The following is a 25,307-nucleotide window of genomic DNA, read 5'->3' on the forward strand; positions in this document are numbered from 1 at the left end:
GGGTATTCACCCACGAAAGCTCACGCTCCAAAACGTCTGTTAGTCTATAAGGTGCCACAGGATTCTCTGCTGCTTTTACATTCCATGCAGTGTCTGGACCTTTTTGCTCCTTCTGTTTGTGTGGTGCCTCCTCTGGTGTTGCCTGTCTCTCTCTGTTGCCAACAAAAAAATACCCAATACTAATCAAAGCCCTGCACTCACACACTTCTAATTCTTGGGCAGACTCATATGTTTTAAATGTCTCTTACTGCTACCTTAAATGAGGGGTCGTGGTCACACCCAACAGTTTAAAAGAGGTTTAACCCAAACCACAATAACATTTTTTCCAGGAACCCATAATATAAAAGTGATTGGAGCAATTTTGCTCAAACCTTCCATAATTATTCACCAGTAGAGACCAGACATGGAAAGTTTTAGTCCCAAAGATGAATGTTCTGGAAAGATATGACCCTATGAAAACAGCAAGATATTATAGAAAGCTATTTTATAATCTTAGCTATTATGGTAATCTGACTGGACCACTAGAATGATTTTTGAGTCTGGAATGGATATTGCACATTCCAGTGCCAGATTTGCTCAGGGCTGATTCAGGTACTGCTGCCAAACCTGCAGTTTCAAGAGCTGCACATCATGGGAGCTTCTAGGAATATAATGCTGCTCATACCCCAGAGTAGGGGGTAGATAATACAGAATGCTTCATGCTGACATTGCTCTGTGATAACTTGAGAGCATATAAAGATTTGTTGAATGTCTTCCTTTTTAACATTAAAGCAGAGATGGGTGTAACATTACCCAGGGTAGAGTTTGGACAAATGAACAGCTATATCCCCCCAGTTCTTCAACCTGGGATGCCTTTTACACTGCTTTGCTGTGAGGGCTACCACCACTTCTGGTCTGCTCAGATACAGCCTCCAGCCTGTAAGTCACTCCCAGTTATACTACATGAATGCTATAGCTAGCCATTCTTAAATTATGCCATAGAGCAACACCAGCAAATTCCCAGTCCAGACTTTCCCCAGGAATGTACATCCTGTACTGCCCAGCTCTGTCCTGGACAATACAAGCTCATATAAAGGCTGTCATTTTATCAATAGAAAATGATGTGCATAAATCCTGTTACCTCAAATGGAGTGCCTCAAAGACTTCAATCCAAACACTAGTTTAGATGAAACAAAACAAATGTATTAACTACAGAAAGATAGAATTTAAGTGACTAAAAATAACGAGGCATAAAAGTCAGAATTAGTTACAAGAAAATAAAGGTAGAATGCAACCAATGCCTAATTTAACAAGCTATGTGAATTCAAATCTCTCTTACCACTTTTCAGCAGTTTTACTGGCTGAATTTCTTTCAGTCAGGTTACCTCCCCCAATCCAATGCTGTTTCCCTGTTCTTCAGGTGTTGCTGATACAATGAGTAGAGAGAAAATATGAGATAATGTAGGGCATCTGCTTTCTCTTCTTATAGTTCTTTCCCTTCTTTGAGGAATCATCTCCAGCTGAGGTTCAGGAAGCAGAAAGTCTGTGAGGATGAGAACATCAGTCTCTTTCTTTGTCAAAATGTAGATTTTTTGCTCACACCCTTTTTCCTGCCAAAGAATGGCTACTTAACCAGGTGACGGCCTGTTTGATGGCTGAGGCACCGGCTAGTCTTTTGGGAACTGGTTTATGACTGCTCTCCAGACTTGGAACATGTCATAGGCTATGTCTACACTGCACTTTCATCAGTAAAACCTCTGTTGCTCAGAGGTGTGAAAAAACACACCCAACTGACAAAAGTTTTACTGATGAAAAGTGCTGGCATTGGTAGTGCTTTACCACCCCTCATTGGAGGTGATTTTATTTTGTCAGCAAGAGCGCTCTCTCCTGCTGACAAAGAGTGCTGCACTGCATAACTTACACCTGTGCCACTGTAAGCTAGGCACTGCAGACATAGCCTTAGTAGTATCATACAGTAGAATCTTATAACTTTAGATATGTTGCCACATATTTTACCAGGACAATAATGATCAGCAAATTATGAATTTTCAAATGATGTCTCACAAGGTATATTTCATACAAAATGTATCATACTCTTGTAAAAAGGGCAAACATAGGAGTGCACACTGTCTGAACACACATCTAAATCTACATTTTGCAGTTTGAGCCCAACTCCAGTTTAAAGGGAATAGTTAAGATTATATCCCTATCTACTAGTGGGGCTGTAGCGCAGTAATTATTTCATTACTACCTAGGATCATAGAAGCTAAAGACAGGCAAGAAGTGTTATCACCCCACAACCACCCACTTTGTTTACCAATAATAATAAAAAGAACCCAGATAAGCACAAATATTTATTTGAAATGTAAAAAAGAAATTTAAAGTAAAAAAAAGTTAAAAATAATCGAGAGGCTGAAATGTTACAGTCCTTTAAACATCTTTTTGTTAGTTTAAAAAGAACCTCCCCCAACGTGACCAATCAAGTCTCCCCCCAGAAAATCCTCAGAGAAGCGGTGTGTCCTTCAGTGCCTGTGTAAATAGCAACCACTATGACGGGTTATGGCACAAATCTAACCCGGTACAGAATCAAAACGCCTTCGGCCCCCACCCCGTGCACACTACGGCACGTTCTTCTGGGCTGCTCTGCGCGTGCGCCTACTTGCCCGCTCAAGTCACCTTGCCGGGGCCTCGTTCGGACCATGAGCCCCAGCCCGCGGCGCGGCCGTTCGAACTACAATTCCCAGGAGGCGCCGGGCCCCGGAAGCGGCTGCCTAGCAACCAGGTAAACGAGCGATGGAGGCGGAGGGGCCGCGGGACGCGCCAGGTACCGAGCGCGGGGCAGGTTCCCTTTATAACGTGCAATTAATTGTAGGGAAGTGACTGAGCAGCTGCCGTGTCGGGGGGAACCTGTTCTGTGCTGTGCGTTCTCTGAGCACAGGGCCCAACACGACCCTTTACTGATAGAAGCCGCGTCGAATGGCAGTAAACGCGTAGCTGGCGTGAGTCCGGATTAGCGCGGCTGGGCCGTGCGGAGGCTGGACAGTGCTCGACACAGATATCAGACGTTTGAATCAGTGACATTTGTTTAAAATGCAAATGTCTTGTACGTATGTAACCCCCCCACACGCCTGGGAGTGGTGCTCTGAGACCACTTCCAGAGAGTCTGCTGCTCTACAGCCATAGCTAAAAGCCACTTGGCTTTTAGCTCATGTGATAGAGGCTCATGCACTAAGCTCCAAAGGCCCCAGATTTGATCTCACCACCTGACGACCGGGGTCTGTCAGTGTTACATGTAGGCAACGTATCAGCAAGGTTCAAGGGCAGCACCTTACTGGTGAATCCAGACCACCTATTTTCTGTCTTTCAGACTTTAAAGCCAGAAGGGATCATCATGATCATCCAGTCTGACCACCTGCATTTTGCAGGCCACAGAACCTCCCTCACCTGCTCCTGTAATAGACCCCAACCTCTGGCTGAAACCCTGAAATCCTGCTGGGAAGGGAGAGGGTGCTGAGCCTAGGGCAATCCCCGGGGGGCACGGATTCATCTCTTCTGGGACTGACCGCACCAGCCAATTACACCGGCCTGTGGAGCCCAGAGCAGGGGGCACCCAGGGCGGAAGTGACAGTTTCCTCTCTTCTTGGACTGACCGCACCAGCCAATCATGCCGGCCTGCGGGGGTCCCCCATAGTGCAGGGTCTGGAACGGTTGCCCCAATTCACCCTACCTACAATCTGTTTGTGCCTGGACCCTGTTTGATAGCCCTATCTTTTGAATAGCAGTCTCTGACTAAGCTTCACCCCAACCTGCTGGAGGCAGAGTGTTTTCTATCTCTTCTCCCACTAGAACAATATGACTACTATAAGAAAGAGGGTCTCAGAATCCTGGTTGTTGCTGGGGAGAGAAAGAAGAGAGGAAGGAGTTTTTTGCTACTATACCTCTCCCTTAAAGTCCATAATTTGAGTTCTCTTCCCCTGTGAATAGCTCCAGTGCCCATTTCTGTTACTAATAATTTTCCATTGCACCAGCAACATCAGCAGGACATGAACAGCTTCACAACTAATCTGCAATTCAAATAAATACATAATAATACTTCTAAAGTTCTGAATAACATCCATTAAACTAATGAGTCATGTTTATTTCACATTGCTGCATCTTGGCAAAACAATGAGCAACAGAAGACTCTTAGAACAAAAGGCAACTCTCCTTGAGTTACACTCAATTCACATTGGGAAGATTTTCTTTGTAATAATCACAAGTAAAAGAAGATTAACTTTTAAAAAATTAAATTCTGCAGAATTGCTGTTTTCCCCTTCATGAGAACTGTGAGCTAGTATCATGTAGTTCTATGATAAAAGAGGCAGGCTAACAGAAACAAAGATTTGTCTCAATGCCATGTTCTTGTTCATAAAGAAAAGGAAGAGGAAGACTCAGAAGAGTCACGAGAACAGGATTTAGAAGATGGAGAGAAGTCTGGCATTTCCAAAGACCCTGAAACAGAGAAGCCAAATGAGTTCTCAACAGAAGGTGAGTGGAGGTTCTCTCCAAGTCTGATGAAAGTTTAATATTTCAGTCATTGTGTAAGATCCTCATTAACTCAGTAGTCTAAAAAGACAGTGGTGGGCAGAATATGATGTAGTGATGTTCTCACTGCTCATAGTTACTCTGTTGGACAGGAATGGAGAAGGAATCAAGAAAGGAGAGGAAAGTTGTGGAAAAGAATAAGTTCTCTCAAGTGGAAGGAAGTCAACCACTGTAAAGGGAAACAAGATATAAGGCAGCTGACCCTGGAGAAAAGAATGAGTGGGGTGAAACTCACTTTCCAGCAAAGTGCCTTTAAATTAAAAATTCAAAGTTGTAGAAAAGTGTAATAATTGGCAGGAAGTTCAGACCTGAAAGGTAACTAGAGCTGGGTATGACATGCCATTTTCAATGGTGAACTCAAAACATAACCAGAAATATTTCATTTAGTTTCATGCATTGGATAAGGGACAGGGGAGGGGGTGTTCAACAATCCCATTGTCGCATAATCAGATCAATTGTTAATGCACTGGTACAGAGAAATCTGGATTGCTCGGTGAGCTGGGTGCAAGCAAACAATATTTGTTTTCATATAGCTAAACGTAAAGTTATACATCTAGGCACAAAGAATGCAAGCCATAATTACAGGATGGGAGACTCTATCCTGGGAAGCAGTGACTCAGAAAGACTTGCGGGTCCTGGTGGGTAATCAGCTGAACATGTGCTCTGAGTCTGATGCTAAAGCCAAAAGGGCAAATGCAATTCTTGGATGTATATATAGGTGAATATTGATTAGGAATAGGGAGGTTAATATTACCTCTGTATTTGGCACTGGTGCAACAGCTACTGGAATAATGTGTCCAGTGCTGGTGCTCACAGTTCTAGAAGGATGTCGGTAAACTGGGGAGGGTTCAGAACAGAGGCCTGAGAGCGACTAAAGGATTGGAAAACACCTTGTAGTGATAGACTCAAGAAGCTCAATCTGTTTAGCTCAACAAGAGAAATTGAAGGGGTGACTTGATCAGTTTATAAATACCTACATGAGGAACAAATATTTGATAATGTGCTCTACAATGTAGCAGAGACAGGTATAACAAATCCAGTGGTATGAGGTTGAAGCTAAACAAATTCAGACTGGAAATAAAGGTGTAAATTTTTAACAATAAAGGTAATTAACCAGTGCAACAATTTCCCCAGGGTTGTAGAGGATTTTTCCATCACTGGCAATTTTTAAATCCAGTGTGGATGTTTTTCAAAAACATATGCTCTAATTCAAGCAGCAGTTAATTCAAGGAAGTCCTGTGGCTTGTGTTATCCGGATAAGAGTGGTCCCTTCTGGCCTTACATTCTATATATCTATAAACTTTGTTATAAAAACACAAAATTCAGCCTCAAATGCTCCACAGTTTTGCTGAAAGTCTTGTGGGGTCAAAATTTTTCCTACAAATGTTGGCTGATTGTGAGTCTGAACATAAAACGAAATCAGCCAAGTTTGACATGGCTTAGGGTTTCATAGCTCATAACTAGTCATTACAGTATAATTACATTTTGCATTTATAGCTCCTTTTTCCTTGGTATTATTGTTCTCATTTTACGGATGTAGAAACTGAGGCACAGCAAGACAAAATATGTTACCCAAAGAATCTGTGGCAGGGCCAGGACTAGAACAAAGATCTTCTGACACTCAGTCACCTACCTTAATCACTAGATATATTTGGAAATCTGGGGAAGGAGCATAACAGTAGAATATATTCCTGTCATTATTTATTTAGTTTCTTGACTTTTATACATTTAAAATATCAGCCACAGCACTGCATTTATGTAATGTTACACAAATTATCTTTTTTTGTTTTTTTAAAGAAAAGAGGAAGAAACAGTAGAACAAAATACAAAAAACTTCCGGTACCTCTGATTATTATTTTGGTTTGTCAAATAGCAGCAGCAGGAGGAAAACAACAACTTCATAACTAAACTGTGATAGAAATAGTAAATAATAATGCCATCTCCAGGATTCTGAATAGCAGTGATGAAATTGACCAATCATGTTAATTTTACCCTGATGCAGCTTGGCAAAGCTATGAGCAACAGCAGAGGTACTAGAACTGTAGACAGTGCTGCACTGAGTTATATTTGATTCACACATGGAAGATTTTCTTTGTCATCATAATGACAAGATTAGTTTTTTTAAATGAAAATTTTAATTCTGAACTGTTGTTGCATATGCTTGCACCTGCTGTCCCTCTCAAGAGTATTTTAAGCAAGTATTGCAATAGTATTATGATAAAAGATGCAGGCTAAGAGAAACACAGATTTGTCTCAAGGACATATTCTTGTTTATAAAGGAAAGGAACAATCGGAGAAAGAGAGTACTGAGGGGACTATACTTGGTGACAACTTAAGCCAGCCAGACTTGGCAGATGGAGAGAAGTTTGACATTTCCAAAGATCCTGAAACAGAGCTGGACACAGAGGAGCCAAATGTGTCCGCAACAGAAGGTGAGTAGAGGTTTTATCTGAGTTTAATGGTAGTCTAATGTTTCAATCATCATGTAAGGTCTCCATTAACTCAGTCTAAAAAGTCAGGAGTGGGCAGAATACGATATGGTTATGTTCTTATGCTTCATGATTACTGTGTTAGATAGAAATGGAGAAGAAATCAAGAAAAGATAGGACAGTTGTGGAAAAGAGCAAAATTCTCCTGGGTGGAAAGAAGACAAAGACTGTAAAGGAACAGGATGCAATGCAGTTGATCTTGGAGAAAAGAAAGAATGAGTGAGGTGAAACTCACTTTTCCAGAGAAGTGCCTTTAAATTCAAAATCAAAGCTGTAGAAAAGTGCAGTAATTGGCAGGAAGTTCTGAACTGAAAGGTGTCATAAACAGATAGCTAAGGGGTAATGTTTCTTTTACCTGTAAAGGGTTAACAAAGGGAACCACACACCTGACCAGAGGACCAATCAGGAAACCGGATTTTTCAAAGCTCAGGGAGGGAATGTTTGGGTGTGTGTCCCCTTTGTCTGCTCTCTCTGTTCTCCGGTCTGTCTCTCAGCTATGAGAGGGATCTTTCTATCTTCAAGCTTCTAATCTTCTGTTTCCCAGTTGTAAGTACAGGTATATGACAATAGGCTTTTATTATTTTTTTGTATTTACCTGTGTGTAGTTTGCTGGAATGTTTTAAATTGGATATCTTTTTGAATAAGGCTGTTTATTCATATTTTTCTTTTAAGGAATTGACCCTGTATTGTCAACCTGATACAGAGACTATGTTTATGTGTTTTTCTTTCTTTTTATATAAAGCTTTCTTTTTAAGACCTGTTTGAATTTTCTCTGGGTAGGCTAAGGAACGAAGGGAAGGGAAATTCTCTTTGATGTAAATTTACGAGAGGAAATCTGGCAGTCTCAGAATGAAGATGGGGAAGGGAATTCCCGCGGTGTAATGCAAGAGTCAGTAGCAGATCTACACGGAAATCAGGAGGGGGACTGGGCTGAGATAAAGGGAGAATGGGAGGAGGTGGTCCGTGTGGTAGACCGGCTCGGAATCTGGAGTCTACAGGAGGTTTGGGAGAAAAGAGTGGAGCCATAGATACACAAATTTGGCTGGTGGCAGCGATATCTGATCTAAGCTGGTAATTAAGCTTAGAGGGTTCATGCTAGCTTCTCAGTTTATGAACGCTAAGGTTCAAATCTGAGTAGGAAGCTATGACAAAAGGTTATAACTAGAACTGGGTGTGACTTGCCATTTTCAAAGGGGAACTTAGAACAATACCAGCAATATTTCATTTAGCCTCAGGCATGGAATAAGGGACGGGGAAGAGGGTGTTCAAGGATCCGTTTGTCATATAAATCAGACCAATGTTACAAACGTTTGTTATCAAAGCACAAAATTCAGCGTCCAACACTTCACACCTATCCAGAGATAGCACAAGTTTCAATTTTGCTGAAAGGCTTGTGGGGCCTAAAAGTTTCCTACAAAAGTTGGCTGATTTTTGTATGTGAATATGGAAATGAAATCAGCCAGTTTGGCATGATTTAGAGTTTTGTTGCTCTACCCCACCTCTAGCTCATCACCAGTTATTACAATAGAATTAGATTTTGCAGTGATTGCTTCATTTTTTCTGAGTCTCTCACTGTGCTGAACAAAACTTGGTATTATTGTTGTATAGATGTGGAAGCACAGGCACAAAAAGTTGAAGTGTGTCATCCAAGGTCACAAAGGGAGTCTGTGGTGAAGCCAGGAATAGAACTCAGTTCTCCTGACTCCCAGTCTCCTGCCTAACAACTAGATATGCCCTTTCTAAGGTTTCCAATATATAAAACAGTGAAATATTTTCTAGTCATTTAATTTCATGACATTTATACATTTAAAATATCAACCACAGCACTGTATTTATGTAGCCTTGTGCATTGAAATACCATTTTGTTTTGAAAAAGAAAAGGAGAAAGACTGGAGGACAAATTGCAAACAAGATAGAAAGATGCTCTCTCTGTATTGGGTTATTCATTGTCACACTTCTGAATGTACGGTTAATCTATCCCATATTCAAATAAAGGCATCATTTGATCCTGATGGCAGCTCTGTATGTTATTTTATATTTAGGTAATCCACTAGCCTTAATAATAACTCGTTGCTAGTAATTTAACAGCAGTCTTTGTTGGATACATAATTAACATATATACAGAGCATCTGACCTCAGGTCAGTCCATCAATCTAACCTAATACCAAACTGCCTCTTCTAGCTGTCAGCTCCCACACCCTGGAGATTCTATTCATTCTCCTAAAGCCACACCACCACACTCTGCATCTTCAAAGCTCTCCGTGTTCTTACAACTTTACTGACAACTTGTGGGACTCCTTTGTGTCAGCAAAATTGCTGATTAACAAACTTATTTTTGATCAGACTGAGAGGCATGACTCCACGCATTTCCCTCTCTTGAGACTTGTCGTGGCTTGTGAGCAGCATGGCCAGGAAGAAGGCAGCCTAAAGCACTGATGGCTGAAAGTGAAAGAAAACTTGGTTTTAACACTGGACGTGTGCCAATAAAGCAATGCTGAGGGACCAGTATAGGCTTGATGTAGTTTTATAGACCGATAACTTGTGAACCAGTACTGAAAGGAACAGCATTAGTTTCCAGCTCTGGCAAATTGTGAAACATTGGATCTAAAAATAATATTCTGGTTAACATTTTGCCATTTTTCCATTTGAATTCTGATATAATTTTAGTGGTCACTATGTCCAGAAGTAATAGAAATTTAACTCCTTGCATTATATCATCTGAAAGCTTGAGACCTCAGTTTTCAAATACAGTAATAATCTGTACTTCTTAATTCTAGCAGTTTAGAAAATGCTGTTAAAAATTCATATGAGAAACAACTGTTGCAAAGACACTTAGGTGGTGAACCAGTACAAATGCTTCCTGGACTAGTCAACGTGAAAGCCTGGTAATGGGATCAAAGACATAAATTCTGATCTCTGATCTTCCTCAGCACTTTCAATCCCTGTGGGATAGTACACAAACACCTCATGTATTACAAACATTGAGCACTGCAACAACATGCTGCCACTAGACCCTGGATGGCTGTCAGAATGAAATCTTCATACTCACCTTTCAGCCTGAAGCATTTTTCAGAGCTGAGTAGATTTATAATGACACATCCTTAAATTTAATAAAAAATGATTGATTAATAATTAATTACAATAATTTGAACTTTCATAGGACTTCTTGCCATACATCTCAAAACACTTTACTAAGATAGGTAAGACTTGTTATTTTCATTTAACACATGGGATAAGTGAGGCATATAGAGAGGTTAAGTGGCTGGCACAAGTTTACACGAGATGACAGTGGCAGATTTGGGATTGGAAGAACTTCGGTCTCTGGACACCCTACCCTGTATCATTCAACTTGCCTGCAGCTATACCTGTGACTAACTGTAGTGCTGATAGAAGAACCTCTGTTCAAGTATTTCCAGCCCCAAGTCTATTCTGGTTCTTTGCAAGTGTACAAAATCAAGAGTCAGGAATCTAAAATCACGAGATTGGCTTTAATATCCCGAGTTCTTAAAAAAAAAAAAAAAAAAAAGATTTTGGGTTCTTTTCATCTTCTGGGTTTTGAGCCTTCAGAATTTATGTTTTCAAGCTTTTTTTCCCAGCAATCATGAGGGCTAGAAATATACTTTTTATTTTAAATGAAAGCTGAGATTTATGACTCCAGGAACTGGCACGTTAAGACAGACAACAAATATCACAGAACTTGCAATATAATTCTCAGAGTCGGCAACACTGCTGTTACAATGGAACTAGGAGGCCATCTGAAAAGTACAGGTGGACAGACTAATAGGTTTAATTAATTGTTTATCATGAGGGATGTAACCAAACAATACATAAATGTAGACAGATTCTTATTACTGGTCTATAAGACATGCTCTTGTTTATAAAGAAGAAATGGAAGTCCCAGAGAATGAGAGTTCTGATAAGAACAAACCTAGGAAAGGTTCAGATCAGGAGGATCAGGCAGATGTGGAAAAGTTTGTCTCTTCAAAGGATTATGCAGGAGAGCAGGATGCTGAAAAGATCCTTGAACCATCAGGAGAAGGTGGGTGGATTTTTTCCAGCGTTTGCAGGTTGAATACATTCCAATCATACAGTAACTTCACCATCCTCCAGTATCCCATGATACAATGTTTGTCAGCACTCTGCATTTCATTGGACATTTCCACTCTCCTGAAACTGGAACCCCTGAAGTGATCTATCCTAGCATAGATTCTTATCCAATTTGAAACTAGGGATATATTCCATAGGGACTTTTTATTTCTTGGTTTGAAAGCTCTGGTTCCAGAAGAGAAAGGGGATCCAGTTAGATGTTAATTGTGCATTTCCATGCTTTCAAATATTCAAGTTTCTTTTAAGTTGAACCTTAACTCTGGATTTCTAATACTTTTTTTTTTTTTTTATTAAACTACAGTATTCTTGAAAGTGGTTTTTAATCTTTAAATTGCTCATATATACTTTCAATCTTAACTCCATCTTAAAGTGTCTTGTTTGGGAATAGATGCTTACGTGAAATCAAAAAAAAGCAAGAGAGAGCAAGTTAAGATTGAGACTAAGGTAAAGGTAACTTGCTAAGGAGACGAAGGGGGAAAAAGGCTTTATGCTTATTTAATTATTTATTTACATCTTTGTGAGGAAGTTAGGAGATCAAGAAACTTCTTAAATTAAAAGACAAAACATTTCTGCTAGTTTTTTACATTAGAAATTCAGGTCTTGTCTCCCCTGGAAGACTGTGGCAACTGGAGCACTAGTGCAGTTGTAACATCATGAGAAGCAAAAGATTGAAAGCTGAAGAACAGTTAGGGGAAGGATAGAGAGTCAGGCTGTTTAAAATCCTTTTTTGTTGTTCATTTTTATTATACCTACTTATGCCTGCAATGCTTGTTGAACACTTTGATTTGTTGCCCTTAAGTTATTGTGTGAGACCTCATAATGCACATCTCCTGAGACTCTCAAAAAGTCCTTCAGCAAGAGAAGGGAAGATCAGGTTTGACATACCTCATATTTCTAAGGTAAAAAACAAAACCATTCCCCTGCCTCCTTTTTAAAAAACAACTAAAAAGCTATCATAAAGAAGCAATAAAGGGCGCAAATCAAATTCCTTTGCAGGTCAAGTCATGTTTAAAAGAAAGTGGTTGAGATTGTTGTCTAGATATGTGTGTAAAGTCCATCTGAATATTCAACCTGACCTGCAGAAAGGAAGTATCTTTTGCTTTTATTGTTTGAAGGAACGAAGTGTATTATTCAATGGATTTCATTTTGCATAGTAGAAAATCCCTTGTAGGATAGGAAGAACTTCAGTGTTGCATTATTCTGATATGTAGCATACAAACCAATAACGCAGGTCCACCCTTTGGGACTCCAAATATACTTAAGAGGGTATTGAGAAGAAGTGAACATTATCCCTGTTTTCTTTTGCAGAGGAAGTCAAAAGTAGTGCCCAAAAAGAACCACCTGGTGAACTAGTGTCACCCACTCCAGAGGGACAGGAAGGTGTAGAGAAGGCAGTGGAAAGTGCAGAGGCAGATACCAGTAGTGTCCGTGAGTATTACCTCCCATTACACAGAGATTTCAGTACTGACCCTAGGATAGTCTTAAGTCTGCATACTGGGCAGTTCCCTGTTTATTTGATTTTTTTCGTTTTGGGGGAGTGGGGGGCGTAAAGGGATGGGAGGGGTCTATGGTTCCAATTCACACCAGTGTTTGTTGTGGACATCTTGGGGCTAGGGTTGATTTCATGATGAACCAAGGTAAGCTGTCAGCCTTTGACTGATGTGTACTGTACAACACAAAGATGTCCATGGTGGACCAGTGCATCTGCTTCTTGTGTGTTGATGAGGAGCCGGCCCAAAGAGTGTTCTGTGTATTCTGGTTTCACTGCTCAGGCTTGAAAAGACAGGAAGTAATATTTTCTAAAAATACTAGGCTTGATTCTATATTGCTTGTTTAGAAATTTGCATAATTCTGACCTGCTAGCATTTTACACCTACTTTGCATTAGTCTGACTACACCAGGTAGAGGAATCAGGCATAATATATACACATTGGACTCAATCTTAGGCCCCATGCTCCCAAAATGACATGGGGTAGAACTCTCCTAGCTCTGAAGATTTTGACCCTTTTAGGCAAAGTAGTGGTGGACAGTATGCAAGACACCCATCTTATTGGTTAATGTGAATCTCCTCAAAACTTTCCAGCCAGTTCCTTCTTGACCATGGTCAGTGATGGTTCTTTCTGAAGAAGCTGTGTGCTGTCCTCAGTGGTTGTTGCTCCAACTCTCCTGACCCACTGTCTGGCCTTCGACAGTCCATGCTTGTTAGACCAGCTTCTTCAGTCACAACTGTAATAAATTCCTTTAGTTTTTTGCCTCTAGTGCCTTTCTTGTTTCTCTGGATTACTTAGTCCTGAGAATGTCAACTCATTCAACTCGTTTCAGTCGTTGCATAGATTGCTACTTTCATTATGATAGGCTTGTTCTCTGGATGTTTTGGGTCCAGCTTCCATTTTAGTGCTTGAGTATGTTATAACAGAATATTGGCACCCACCATTCAGGGCATGGTGTCTATTGTGGTTCTTTGCAGGATATTTTGTTGGAACTTTGGCATGCTGTGTCTTGACCCTTCAATTCATTCTCTCTGTTAATGCACTTCTCCTTTCCAGGAGGTGCTCCTCTTCTTCTCTTATGTCCTAAATCAGTTTTAAACAATGAAATCCACTCTGCATGATCAGGAAATCCATTGTAGGGTAGAAGGAAGTTTAATGCTCCAAGACTGTGGATGCTGAATTATCCAAATATGGAGTGTGAGAGCAAAACACAGAAATATACCCTGTTTGGAATGCTGAAGAAGTGAAAATTATCCCAATTTTCCTTTGCAGAGGAAAGCAAAAGTAGTCCCTCAAATAAACCATCAGGTGAAAGAGAGGTGCCACCAATTCCAGAGGGACAGACAGAAAGAGTAGAAAAGCCGGTGGAAGGTGCTGAGTCAGATATTAGCAGTGCCCGTGAGTATTGCCTTCTCCCTAAGAGTCATAAACATCAACTTAAAAATCCCACTGCATCCTGAAATTGCTTTTGTTTGCCTTCTGTTGTTAGAAGTAACATAAGGCCCCTGTAACTGACAAAGATTAGATAAACAATTATTTTTTTCTACTTTTTCAGCTTGTTTGCTTTGCACTTCACAGCACTTAATAAGCATTCCATTTTGCTTTCCCGTGGATAGTCTGCCCCCTTGGTTGTTTGTATTGGTGCATCACATGATAACAGGGAGAGACAAACATGTTAACGAAAAAGATAATCTGACTGTAAAACAATAAGAATTAATAGAAATGACTCAGATTGAGGAATAGAACCTGAAACTCATGTTTATAGCTGACTACAATTCCTGCTGACAATATCCGTTCAATGCATTGAGTTCCAGTGAGGAACTATCTAGAGCAGCACATTAGTAGAAAGCCTTTGTTAGCACAAAGTCTCCATGGCAACCTGCTTTATGTGAAGGAGCGAAGTGCTACACCTTTGTACTGATTAGTCAGCATAAAATTATGCATTCAATATCTACTGAAGAAAGAAGCCTCAAACTTGGCTTGTTTTCCTAAATCTAACTGAGACCTAAACATCAAACAAAGTTTGAATAAAACTCTCCCAGTAGCTTTAAGGTCTCAAGGTTTAAAGTCAGTAAAGATGACATATCTTACAAATATTGACAGAAGTTGTCTGCTATGTGTATGGGGCAGTGAATTTTCAAAACATTCTTACCTTGGTTATTAAGAACCCAGATTTTTCTAATCTTAGAAAAAACACATGCTATTCATTCGAGGCTATTCACAGGATAGATTTCATAGTACAAAGATAACATTTCTTTGGAGGAAGGAAAGAATTAATGAATAATCCACTTTGGCGGTTAGGGTATTGACATTTATCCTATCTGACTAAAGCTCTTTTTTGTGTCACTATTTGTGAAACACAGAGGAAGATGAGGAGGAGGAGGAGGAGGATACTGAGAAATCCCCAGAGCCAGAAAAAAAGCCTGAGAAGCTAGAAAGGAAAATCTCAGAGACCTTCTTCTATAACTATGAAGATTTGTGCTCGCAACCCTTTGTGACGTCAGACTCTGGGATACCAATTAACCTCCTCACTCTCATGTATCCTTCTCATGCTGTATTGTATAGGCTTAGATCTAAGGTTTTCTTATCTAAAAGCTGCAGTATATTATATTATTTCCTCCAGGTGTAAGGGAGGAACAGGGAAGAATGTATGATTTTTCAGATGCACAGGTGGGTTTTCCACTGGGACTCTGAAGTTGCTGTGAGGAAACCCCTCTGTGTCTCTTTTCTGCATCAGGGCAAGTCTATGCTACAAAATTAAGTTGACCTAAATTACGTTGATATACAGCCACTGCAGTAATTGAATTGGTTTTGCTCATCCACACTATGCTCCTTGTGTTGGCAGTGCATGTCCTCACCAGGAGTGCTTGCACTGATTTAACTGCCAGTGTGGGGGAATTGGGGGGTGGTTCTGAAAGGCAGCAACAGTTGATGTAAGCAATACAGTGTCTATGCTGACACTACATCGACCTAACAACATCGACTGAAGCACTACGCCTCTCGAAGAGGTAGTTATTAAGTCAGTGTAATGGGCACATTACATTAGTGGGAGCTACATTTTAATGTAGACAGTTACAGAGTTAGGTCGACGTAACCTGCCTTATGTTGACCTAACTATAGTGTAGACCAGGCCTCAGACTGGCAGAGGGAGAGAGCTTGAGGGCTTGTCTACACGGAGTACTAATGTGTACTGGTGGAAGTCTGATTTCTAAAGCCCACTAATGTGTTGCATGTTAATTGGTTGTGTAGACCCTGCTGGTGTGCACCAAATGTTCCCCAGTGCACTTAATGTAGACCATGCTGGTGTGCATTATGTTAAAGTGCATGAGAGAACTTTTGGTGTACACCAGCAGGGTCTACATGACCAATTAATGTGAAACACACTAGTGCACTTTAGAAATCACCCTTCCTTCCACAGTACACGTTACTTCTCCATGTAGACAAGCCCTGAGACATTGCTTTGGTTCTGTTTCTTGAAGACAGTGCGCTTTGTAATCTGATCAATTTCTTTTATATTTTATTTGAAAAAAGAACATTAAAACAATAGAGCAGGGGTCGGCAACCTTTCAGAAGTGGTGTGCTGAATCTTCATTTATTCACTCCAATTTAAGGTTTTGCGTGCCAGTAATACATTTTAATGTTTTTAGAAGGTCTCTTTCTATAAGTCTGTAATATATAACTAAACTATTGTTGTATGTAAAGTAAATAAGGTTTTTAAAATGTTTAAGAAGCTTCATTTAAAATTAAATTAAAACGCAGAGCCCCCCAGACCGGTGGCCAGGACCCAGGCAGTGTGAGTGCCACTGGAGAAAAAAAAATGAGCTCACGTGCCGCCTTCGGCGCACGTGCCATAGGTTGCCTACCCCTGCAATAGAATATGAATTCTTAGGAGATCTCCAGAGATCAGGATAGGCCATAAAAATGGAGTCTGACATGGAGTTGGAGGGATGGTACATAAATCTTTTAAATATTTAATTTATATTTTCCCCAATTATTTGTAATACCTTGATGGGTTTTTGCTTCATCATAGCACCCGTCTTAAAACAAACCAGAGCCAGACCAACAGAGTAACCACCACCCAACTCAGTGTTCCTACCTGGGTTTGCTCTAGTTTTTAGTATTAATACCTTTATTAATTACTAACTATTATTCCAAGTAATTATTATTACTTGGAAGAAATAAACCTCAAGGTCTAAGGTCAATGCTTTTCCTTAGTGAGCTGTTTGCAGACACTCTTTTGGTTATGACTGCACCAAAAGTGCAAACCTGCAATTGCTGGATAGTCAAACACTCCTCTATGTAGCAGGCAACCAACTGGTGCTCTTGGACCTGAAAACTAAATATCAGACTTATCTCCGGAGCAGCGGCGGTGGTGGAATTGGCATTATCACGGTATGGCTTTTATTTGCCTATTTAGGAAGAAGATCCCTTTCTAGAGTTTAAAACTTATAGTAGTGAAACAGTCTGTGTGTCTCAGTTGTTTCACGGAAGATTCCACAGTTGCCTGCATATTTGGGCTTGAATGAAAGAGCAGCGTTGATTAAAGGGTGGAAAAGAAAAGTCAGTAATCTCAGATGTGTTGACCAGTAGCAATCCATCAAGGTGTATTACATGGACCTAGTTGATTAATAGTCAGAGAACAAACAGCTGCATATCTTAAATAGGTCCAGGTTCCAGGCCATACTAATAAGTTACTTACAAGAATTGACAAGAGTCAACTGGGTTTCACTTTTTTGTTGTTTTAAAATTTTATTTATTAAAATGCTCTGGATACAGTTTAACTGTTTTTGTTCAATACATCATCTCCTGATTACAGTTAATATTGGCTAAATGTTTCACCTGTCCTGAAATTTGGAATTTCAAGTACATAGGTAAATGGAGTGAAATGTTGTCCAAATTCACTGTAGCAAGCTCCTCTCTGTGGGCCAGATTATGAAACGCTTACTCTGGTTTATCACCATCTTATTCCACAAATAGTCCTGTTGGATAATTGATACTATTCCAAGAAAGTAAGGCTATTAAAATCTGGCACTATGCTGTTTTGTTATATTGTAAGCAATACTTCTTGGAGAATCAGGTCCTCACATCTCCTGCACAGAACTGGGTGATGTTTTTTTACAGGCAAATTAATTTGAGGTAAAAATGCATTTTTCTATCAAACAAAACTATTTTCAAATATTGGTCAAATTTGGCATATGATTTTGGATGAATAAAAATAATGGAAAAAATCAAAAGAGTTGAAACAGTTTTGACATTTTTAAAATGAAATATGTAGATGTTGTTTCAAAATTACAGTTTGCTTTGAAGTTTAGCTAAATTTGTTTAAAAAACCTTTAAAAGGGTATAAACACCCAAAAAGTAATAAAATATAAAAATATTTTGAGTCAAATGAAACATTTTTTTCAAACCAAAACAATTTTTTCCTGTTTTTGTTTTGGCCTCATAAGTGGGGGGGAAAAAAAAAATCAATTATTGTCCCAACTCCACTACTGTAGAACAGCCCCTGAATGTGCTGTTGCTAAGTTTTCTCCTATTCTCCAATAGTAGAAGGATAGAGCAGTGCCCTAAATGCTGTCAAGGGGGAGATGGATTGGTGGGCTGAATGCAGGTGAGATGATCAAAGGTGCAGGATAAATACAAATTATTGCATGGTTCCACAATGTGTGTGGTGGTGTACAACTTGATATTTAGTTGAGGACAGCCAAAGGGGATATCAGAGTATGTAACACAGTCTTTGCTTTTTCTAGGTACATCCTAGTAAACAGTATTTTGCAGTAGGAGAAAAAGGATGGAAGCCAAATATCATCATCTATGAGTATCCTTCACTAAAGCCATACAGAATACTCCGAGGTAGGTTAAATAGGACTATTTCGGTATTACCTGGATACAGCAAAGTTTATAGACTCCAGCAAGTGGAATAATGTTATGTTTTAGATTTTTTACTAATTATATAATCTTTTGGCACTTGAAAAATCACATACAGAAAACTGATTGTAAGTGGTTGTCCTTGCACTCTTGGGTGTGTGGAAAATAGCCAACTATTGGCTGACTCTGATTCAGCACTAGCCAAATAATGAGAACTGAACTCTTTTTAAGCAACCTTTCTTTGTGGACATCTGCCCTTCAGGTGGGACTGAGGAAGCCTATGCATTTGCTGATTTTAACCATTATGGAACACTACTGGCCAGTGTTGGGAGCAGCCCTGATTACATGTTGACAATCTGGGATTGGAAACAGGAAAAGATTGTGCTGAGGTCAAAGGCGTTTTCCCAGGATGTTTATAAGGTCACATTCTCTCCTGAAAATGAAGAGCAACTCACCACTTCTGGAGCAGGACACATTAAGTAGGTTGGTTCACTAACATCAATTGATGGGAAGTAACTAAAAAAAATCATGAAACTTATAAGGTGATTGACTAATATGCTTGTTAACAGGTGCACAACAATGGGGAATAGTGTTCTGCTTAGCAATACAAATGTTGAAACGTCTGCTTTCCAAAAGAGATCATAGAAATGATAGAAACATAGGGTTGGAAGGGATCTCAACAGGTCATCTAGTCCAGTCCTCTGCACTGAGGCAGGACTAAGTATTATCTAAACCATTCCTGACCTGTGTTTTTCTAATCAGTTCTGTAAAACCTCCAGTGATGGAGATTCCACAACCTCCCTAGGCAATTTGTTCCAGTGCTTAACTACCCTGACAGTTAAGAGTTTTTTGTTGTTTGGTAATGGTGTACTGGAATGCCCAATAAACTACTCCACTGTTGATCTTCAAAAGTGCACTGGAAGTGGGGAGAACTAATTAAAAGAAATATTTCTATCAACCTCTGTTCTAGTTATTGGGTCAGCACATGGCTCTTCTCTGCATTCTGGGCTTCTTACCTGTTGGTGTCTCTTTGGTTTTGTTAAATGGGCTGACACATGCTGTTTGGTCAGTTTTAAGAACTAATCACAAAGCATGGCCAAAACAGCCTATGAGAGCACCAAAAAGGAAGATACAGTCTGTTTTATAGGTAAATTTAGGTTCCTATTGTAATTAAAAATGGACCAAAGCATTATGCTTTTGGGGGGTAGGGACCATCTTTTTGTCCTATTTGTACAGTACCAAGCACAATGGGATCCTGGTAGATGATGGGGTGGTACTGCAATAAATAATAAATCATACTAACGATAAATCCAAATACCTGTAAATTTTACAGAGGAATCAAATAAAAATCCCTACATACTTGCAATTTGATTCCAATTTGGATCTAAACCGAGAAAGGGTTTATTTTCAAGGTCTAAACTGAAGAGAATTTATTAATAGTTGAAATCTCACAAAATAAGATGTCTGGTGAGATTTTTTTCTATTTTGAGCTAAAACATCATTAAAAATAGCTTGAAATATTTCAGTGCCATAAAATTCACACTTGATCCCTAACCCTGATTTGGTCTCAATTATAGCATGGTCCCAAAACATTGCCTAAATATAATCTGGATCCTGATCCACATACCACGAACTTGGACCATCTCTAATTAAAATAGGAGATGAGAGTTTGTCTACAATGGATTCATTCTCTTCTGCTTCTGCATCTGTGTAACATTTCTGTATGCTTTGTCAGAAGTAACTTTGGAGATACAGGCCCAAATTCTGGCTCATTTAGATTAATGCAACTCCACTAAAGTCCATGGGGTTACACAGAATGGAATCCAGTGGAGAAGTTATCCATAGGATTTCAATAGATGAACATCCTACACTGGAGAACAACCAGAGAGAGAAGTAGGCTTCTTCAAGTAAATATGGAAAGTATTGCAAGATGGATATATAAATTGGATTTAGCACCTATTTAAATATTAATCTCTCTATTTTCCCCTGCCCATATTTTTCTAGGTTTTTCATGGAAGTAGGTAAAGGGAAAGTGTTTTTTTTGAGGGGAGGTGGGTGGCCGTGGTATGTAAACAAATGCCTGACTGGGATCAGGATGGGTTTGGTGACCTACTCATCTTGTGGGTATCCAGGTGTTTTGGGGCATTTCAGTCCTACTCAGTAACAACAACAGAAAAACAACCCTGGATAGCCTCATTCAGCACATTTAAAGTTTTATCTAAATTTTAAAAAACTGCAAACCCTCATATTTAAAAGTAATTGAGTAGTCCACACATTGGAGATACTCATGATATGATGATATCAGAGCCTGAGATACAGTACTTTCTAGATACAATCTAAAGTGTAACCTCTAAGACTATGTTTTCTGTACTCAGGTTCTGGAAGATGGCCCATACATTCACTGGACTCAAGCTACAAGGAGCATTGGGCAGGTTTGGTAAAACAGCTGTGACTGACATTGTAGGGTATGTGGAGCTGCCTGATGGGAAGGTGAGTAGAGTAAATGAGTACAACTGTTTTCTTTCTCCTTCTCAGGGACTGAACAAAGGTCCATTGAAGTCAATGGGAGTCTTCCCATTCACTTCAGAATGCTTTGGATTAGGCCTTCTATGCACAATCAAATATACAGCCGTAAATCTAATATTGACATTAACTGGCAATAAACTGGCTTATTTAACAGTTTAAAAGTATCCATTATTATTGTGATTCTCAGACAAATGAGCTTTCTTAATTTAAAGTAAAGGCTATAGTGAGCTAAGATATTCACCAGTCTCTCACCAATATCTGCACATTGATATGTTATAACACTCATGTATTACTCTTCACTTGCATGAAAGGTTATCTCTGGATCTGAATGGGGCAACTTGCTGCTTTGGGAAGGAGGCCTCATCAAAGTAGAGCTCTGTCGAACTGGACATAGACCCTGTCACAATGGCCCTGTTAATCAGTTAATTCTGGATGAGGGAGAGCTGGTCACTGTTGGAGGAGATGGCTACATTAGGGTGAGTATTTTTTCCTCTAATAGTCTGGACACACATTTGGTATACAGAGTCTTGTTAATAGTGGGAAAGGGAAATAACTTAGCCTATATGTTATATTGGGAGTAGCCTATTGATGGAGTTTCTTTCTGTGATCACTGTCTAAGAATAAATTTTGACAAGGAACTGGATAGGAGCAGATCTCTTTCCACAATGTAGATGTTTGGATCAGATCACATTTAAATATCACTTTGTGCCTACTAATGCTAGAGAAATCCTTTCTGTGCACTAATAAATCAGAATCAATTTCAATGATGTCTTTAACAAGTTTTATTTTTTAGTTTTGTCTTTAACAATTTTGGGGATGTTTTGTGTGTGTGTAGCTTAGGTTTATGTTAGTCATTTTCAGGCCTTGTTAAGATGTCACATACTAGTCAAAGGATAATCACAGTGGTGTTTGAAATTAATTTCTGATCATGTGAACACTCAAGGCATTTGTGTAAGTAGCTAGTACCTCAGTCATTTTATTTTAGAGATGTATCCATTTCAACTGAGCAACAAACCTCTGTTAAAGAAAAAAATAAATAATGGGACATCCTCAACTTAAAATCAAACCAATTTTTAAAAATGAGTTAAAAGTAGTCTCAAGTTCTTCACTGCTTCTGATTCTACTTGCCAATTTGTGGGTTTTACAGTCATATTGTCCTGTTTTGTGTGTTTGTTTGTTTTTAGTTTAGTTTCCTCCCCTATTGCTGCATGAAAGGCCCAAACAGTGGAAAACTGAGTGTTCAGGGAAAGAGGGAAACTGACAGTAGACAAATTACTGTTAAATGCTGTCATAAATAGATAGCTAAGGGTTAATGTTTCTTTTACCTGTAAAGGGTTAACAAAGGGAACCAAACACCTGACCAGAGGACCAATCAGGAAACTGGATTTTTCAAAGTCAGGGAGGGAATTTTTGGGGTCTGAGTCTTTTGTCTGTCTCTCAGCTATGAGAAGGTTCTTTCTATCTTCTAATCTTCTGTTTCCAAATTGTAAGTACAGGTAGAAAAACAATATAGGCTTTTATGTTGTTTTGGTTGTATTTACATGTGTGTAGCTTGCTGGAATGTTTCAAATTGGATATCTTTTTGAATCAGACTGTTTATTCATTTTTTTCTTTTAAGCAATTGATCCTGTATTATTGTCATCTTGATACAGAGAAATTTTGATGTCTTTTTTTTTTCTTTTTTTTTTTTTTATATAAAGTTTTCTTTTTAAGACTTGTTTGAGTTTTTTCTCTCTGGGTAGGCTAAGGAACAAGGGGAGGGAATTCTCTTTGTGTTAGATCTACGGAGGATAAGCTCTGCAGCACCAGGGAATTGGTGGGAGGGGGAAAGAGAGATAGAATCATTTCTGTTTCCTTGTATTTGGGGTTTGTCTCTTTGTGGAATAGAGGAGATATGCTTCTTGGTATTGTGATGTAAAGAGATTGCATCAATACTCTCAGGTTAGCCCAGAGAGGAAAGTCTGGGTGGGAGAGGGAGGGGGAAGGGAAGTGGAGTATTTCCCTTGCCGGTAAGACTCAGAGCTTCTGAGTCTTGGGGTCCCTCCAGGGAAAGTTTGGGGGGACCAGAGCGAGGCAGGCGCTGTAATTCCTGTCTGGTGGCAGCGAGATAAGATCCAAGCTGGTAATTAAGCTTGGAGGTTCATGCTAAGCACCCAGATTTTGGACGCTAAGGTCCAGATTTGGGAGAAAGGCTTATGATAAATGCTCAAAATAAACAAAGTGGAGAAAAGTGTGTCTTTTCCCATCTAATCTTTTAGTTGTAAAGTAATTAGAGGCAGTGGTTACAGCTGTAGGGAAAAAGTTTCAGATGAGGATTTTGGGTTGATTTTTTGTTTTTTTACATTGATGGTATTCTTTATGTAAATATTGTCCTGGTGAAAGGGTGCTGGACTGGCAGATCTGGAAACCGAAATTTGCTCTTTATCCACAGAGCAGACAGTGGAGGTGCAAGCTCTCTCACTCTGTCCTTCCATACTGCCTCACTAGGGACAACTTCTAGGAGGCAGTTTTACTCTCCATAGTTGTGACAACTGCCAACATGGGTACTAAGTAGTGCCAATTGTAGTTAATGATTTTTGGGATATGGGTAATAATCCAATTCCTAGAGGACAGAGACCTATAAACACATTTTACATGGGCCACTGAACAGATATTAGATGGTAACAGCCTCTGATTGGCTTGAACATGACCTGGAGAAGTCACGATGATGTGGACACGAGAGGCTCCTTATTCTATATCCTGAGCCACCCATTCCCTTGGATTCTTATAGTTTGATTTTATATTACCATTGTGCGTGTTAATGTGAGATGTGTTGGCATTTGGATTAAGGAACGCTGCTCTGTTCACTTCCAACTGCTTGAAGGTGTGGGACTTTGAGACGATAGATGCAGCTGATTCTGTGGATGACACAGGTCTACTAGCGATGGAGGATATGAATGAACTTCTTGTTGGCAAGAATGTCAACTTGAGCTCCATCATGAAAATTCATGATCTTGGACAGCCCATTTGGTATGCTCAGGTAAGACATACTTGCATTCTTACGAGCTCTGTGGAGCAATATTGGAGAGGCATGTGGTAATGCATTGCTAGAGGAGGCAATCTGTTTTTTCTTGTAGAACTAGTACCTTGTCTCCTCCTGGATTATTTTTAGAATAGAATAACATTTGAGTCTCTCTTTTGGCTTTGAGAGTGGGAGCTACATAGGTTTGGAAGAATTTCAAAGTGTCATTCCCAGGCTTCATTGCCCTGTTCTGCTACTGACCACCAGGTGAAATTGACATCAGGCTATGGGGTCTAAATCCTGTTTCTTCCAGATGATTGAGATTCTTACCTACAGTATTTGTAAAGAATTACAAGAACTTATGCCATTTTCAAACTTAATTTGAAAGAACATTCAGATGTTAAATATTTATTTTTTTTAGGATTCCAATGGAGCCATCTGGAAGCTTGATCTGAGTTTTTCAAATGTCGTAAGTTTTATTCCCACTTCTCCACCCATCCTGTTTTTTAAGTTCCTTTAATTACACTGTGTGGCCACATAGTGCCATTCAACTTTTGACCAACTGTACAGCTGAGGATTTAGTGTTATCAGGCACACCTTTATGTTTGATCTTCACTGCTTCATTAATTACAATTATTGGCCAAGATTTTCAAAGGTAGCTATTGATTTTGGGTCCCTCAATTGTTAACTGCTAAACTGGAACTACTTTAAAGGGGCCTGGTTCTCAAAAGGTGGGAATTGATGGACATTAATGTGAGAAGTTAATGTGTGGGCTGCTACTACAACCTGTCTGGATAGCACTTCAGAAATACCTCATCACTATTTTATCTAGATGATACTGAGGACAATATTCACATTTCTGTACATTTGATCAAACTGCTGTAGATCCGCTATTGGTGAAAAGGGTCACATGAGCAGAAAAGTTAAAACAGACACTTTGTGTTTGATCAAAAATTCCATCAAGCAGACCCCGTAGCAGCAGATAAATGAAGCTGCGGCACAATTATGGCAAAAAGCTATGTAGAAAGTGTATAATAAATACAGGAGTATATATGGAAACCTATTTTTCAGCTTGGGTTGGAAAAAGACTTCCAGTGAAATATAAAGCCCTTGGCTTAAGGTCATTTTCTCAGCCTTCAAAGCAATCGTTTTCTATTATAAATTTGATCTCCAGGCATTGTACCTCCCAATATAATATGTTAATCACCTTTATTTTTACATATCTGATGCCATATTTTTAAATCCAGGTGCTTAATATGCCTGTAA

General features: G+C 39.4%; 1 protein-coding gene across 2 annotated transcripts in view; it reads left to right on the forward strand.

Moving 5' to 3' along the window:
- Positions 1–2,763: 2,763 nt before the first annotated feature.
- CFAP44 (cilia and flagella associated protein 44) overlaps positions 2,764–25,307 on the forward strand; it is an 83,827-nt gene continuing 61,283 nt past the window's right edge. The window contains exons 1-13 of one of the 2 annotated variants that reach the window (XM_032780248.2): positions 2,764–2,803; positions 4,393–4,506; positions 6,843–6,995; positions 12,468–12,587; positions 13,922–14,047; positions 15,013–15,187; positions 16,879–17,041; positions 18,397–18,499; positions 18,777–18,993; positions 20,890–21,004; positions 21,352–21,516; positions 23,904–24,059; positions 24,463–24,510. In XM_032780248.2, the coding sequence (XP_032636139.1) occupies positions 2,773–2,803; positions 4,393–4,506; positions 6,843–6,995; positions 12,468–12,587; positions 13,922–14,047; positions 15,013–15,187; positions 16,879–17,041; positions 18,397–18,499; positions 18,777–18,993; positions 20,890–21,004; positions 21,352–21,516; positions 23,904–24,059; positions 24,463–24,510 (1,686 nt within the window). In that variant the 5' untranslated portion in view covers positions 2,764–2,772. The other variant, XM_032780249.2, reaches the window with a different exon arrangement.

Source organism: Chelonoidis abingdonii, chromosome 1 (genome assembly GCF_003597395.2).
Source record: "Chelonoidis abingdonii isolate Lonesome George chromosome 1, CheloAbing_2.0, whole genome shotgun sequence".
NCBI lineage: Eukaryota > Metazoa > Chordata > Testudines > Testudinidae > Chelonoidis > Chelonoidis abingdonii.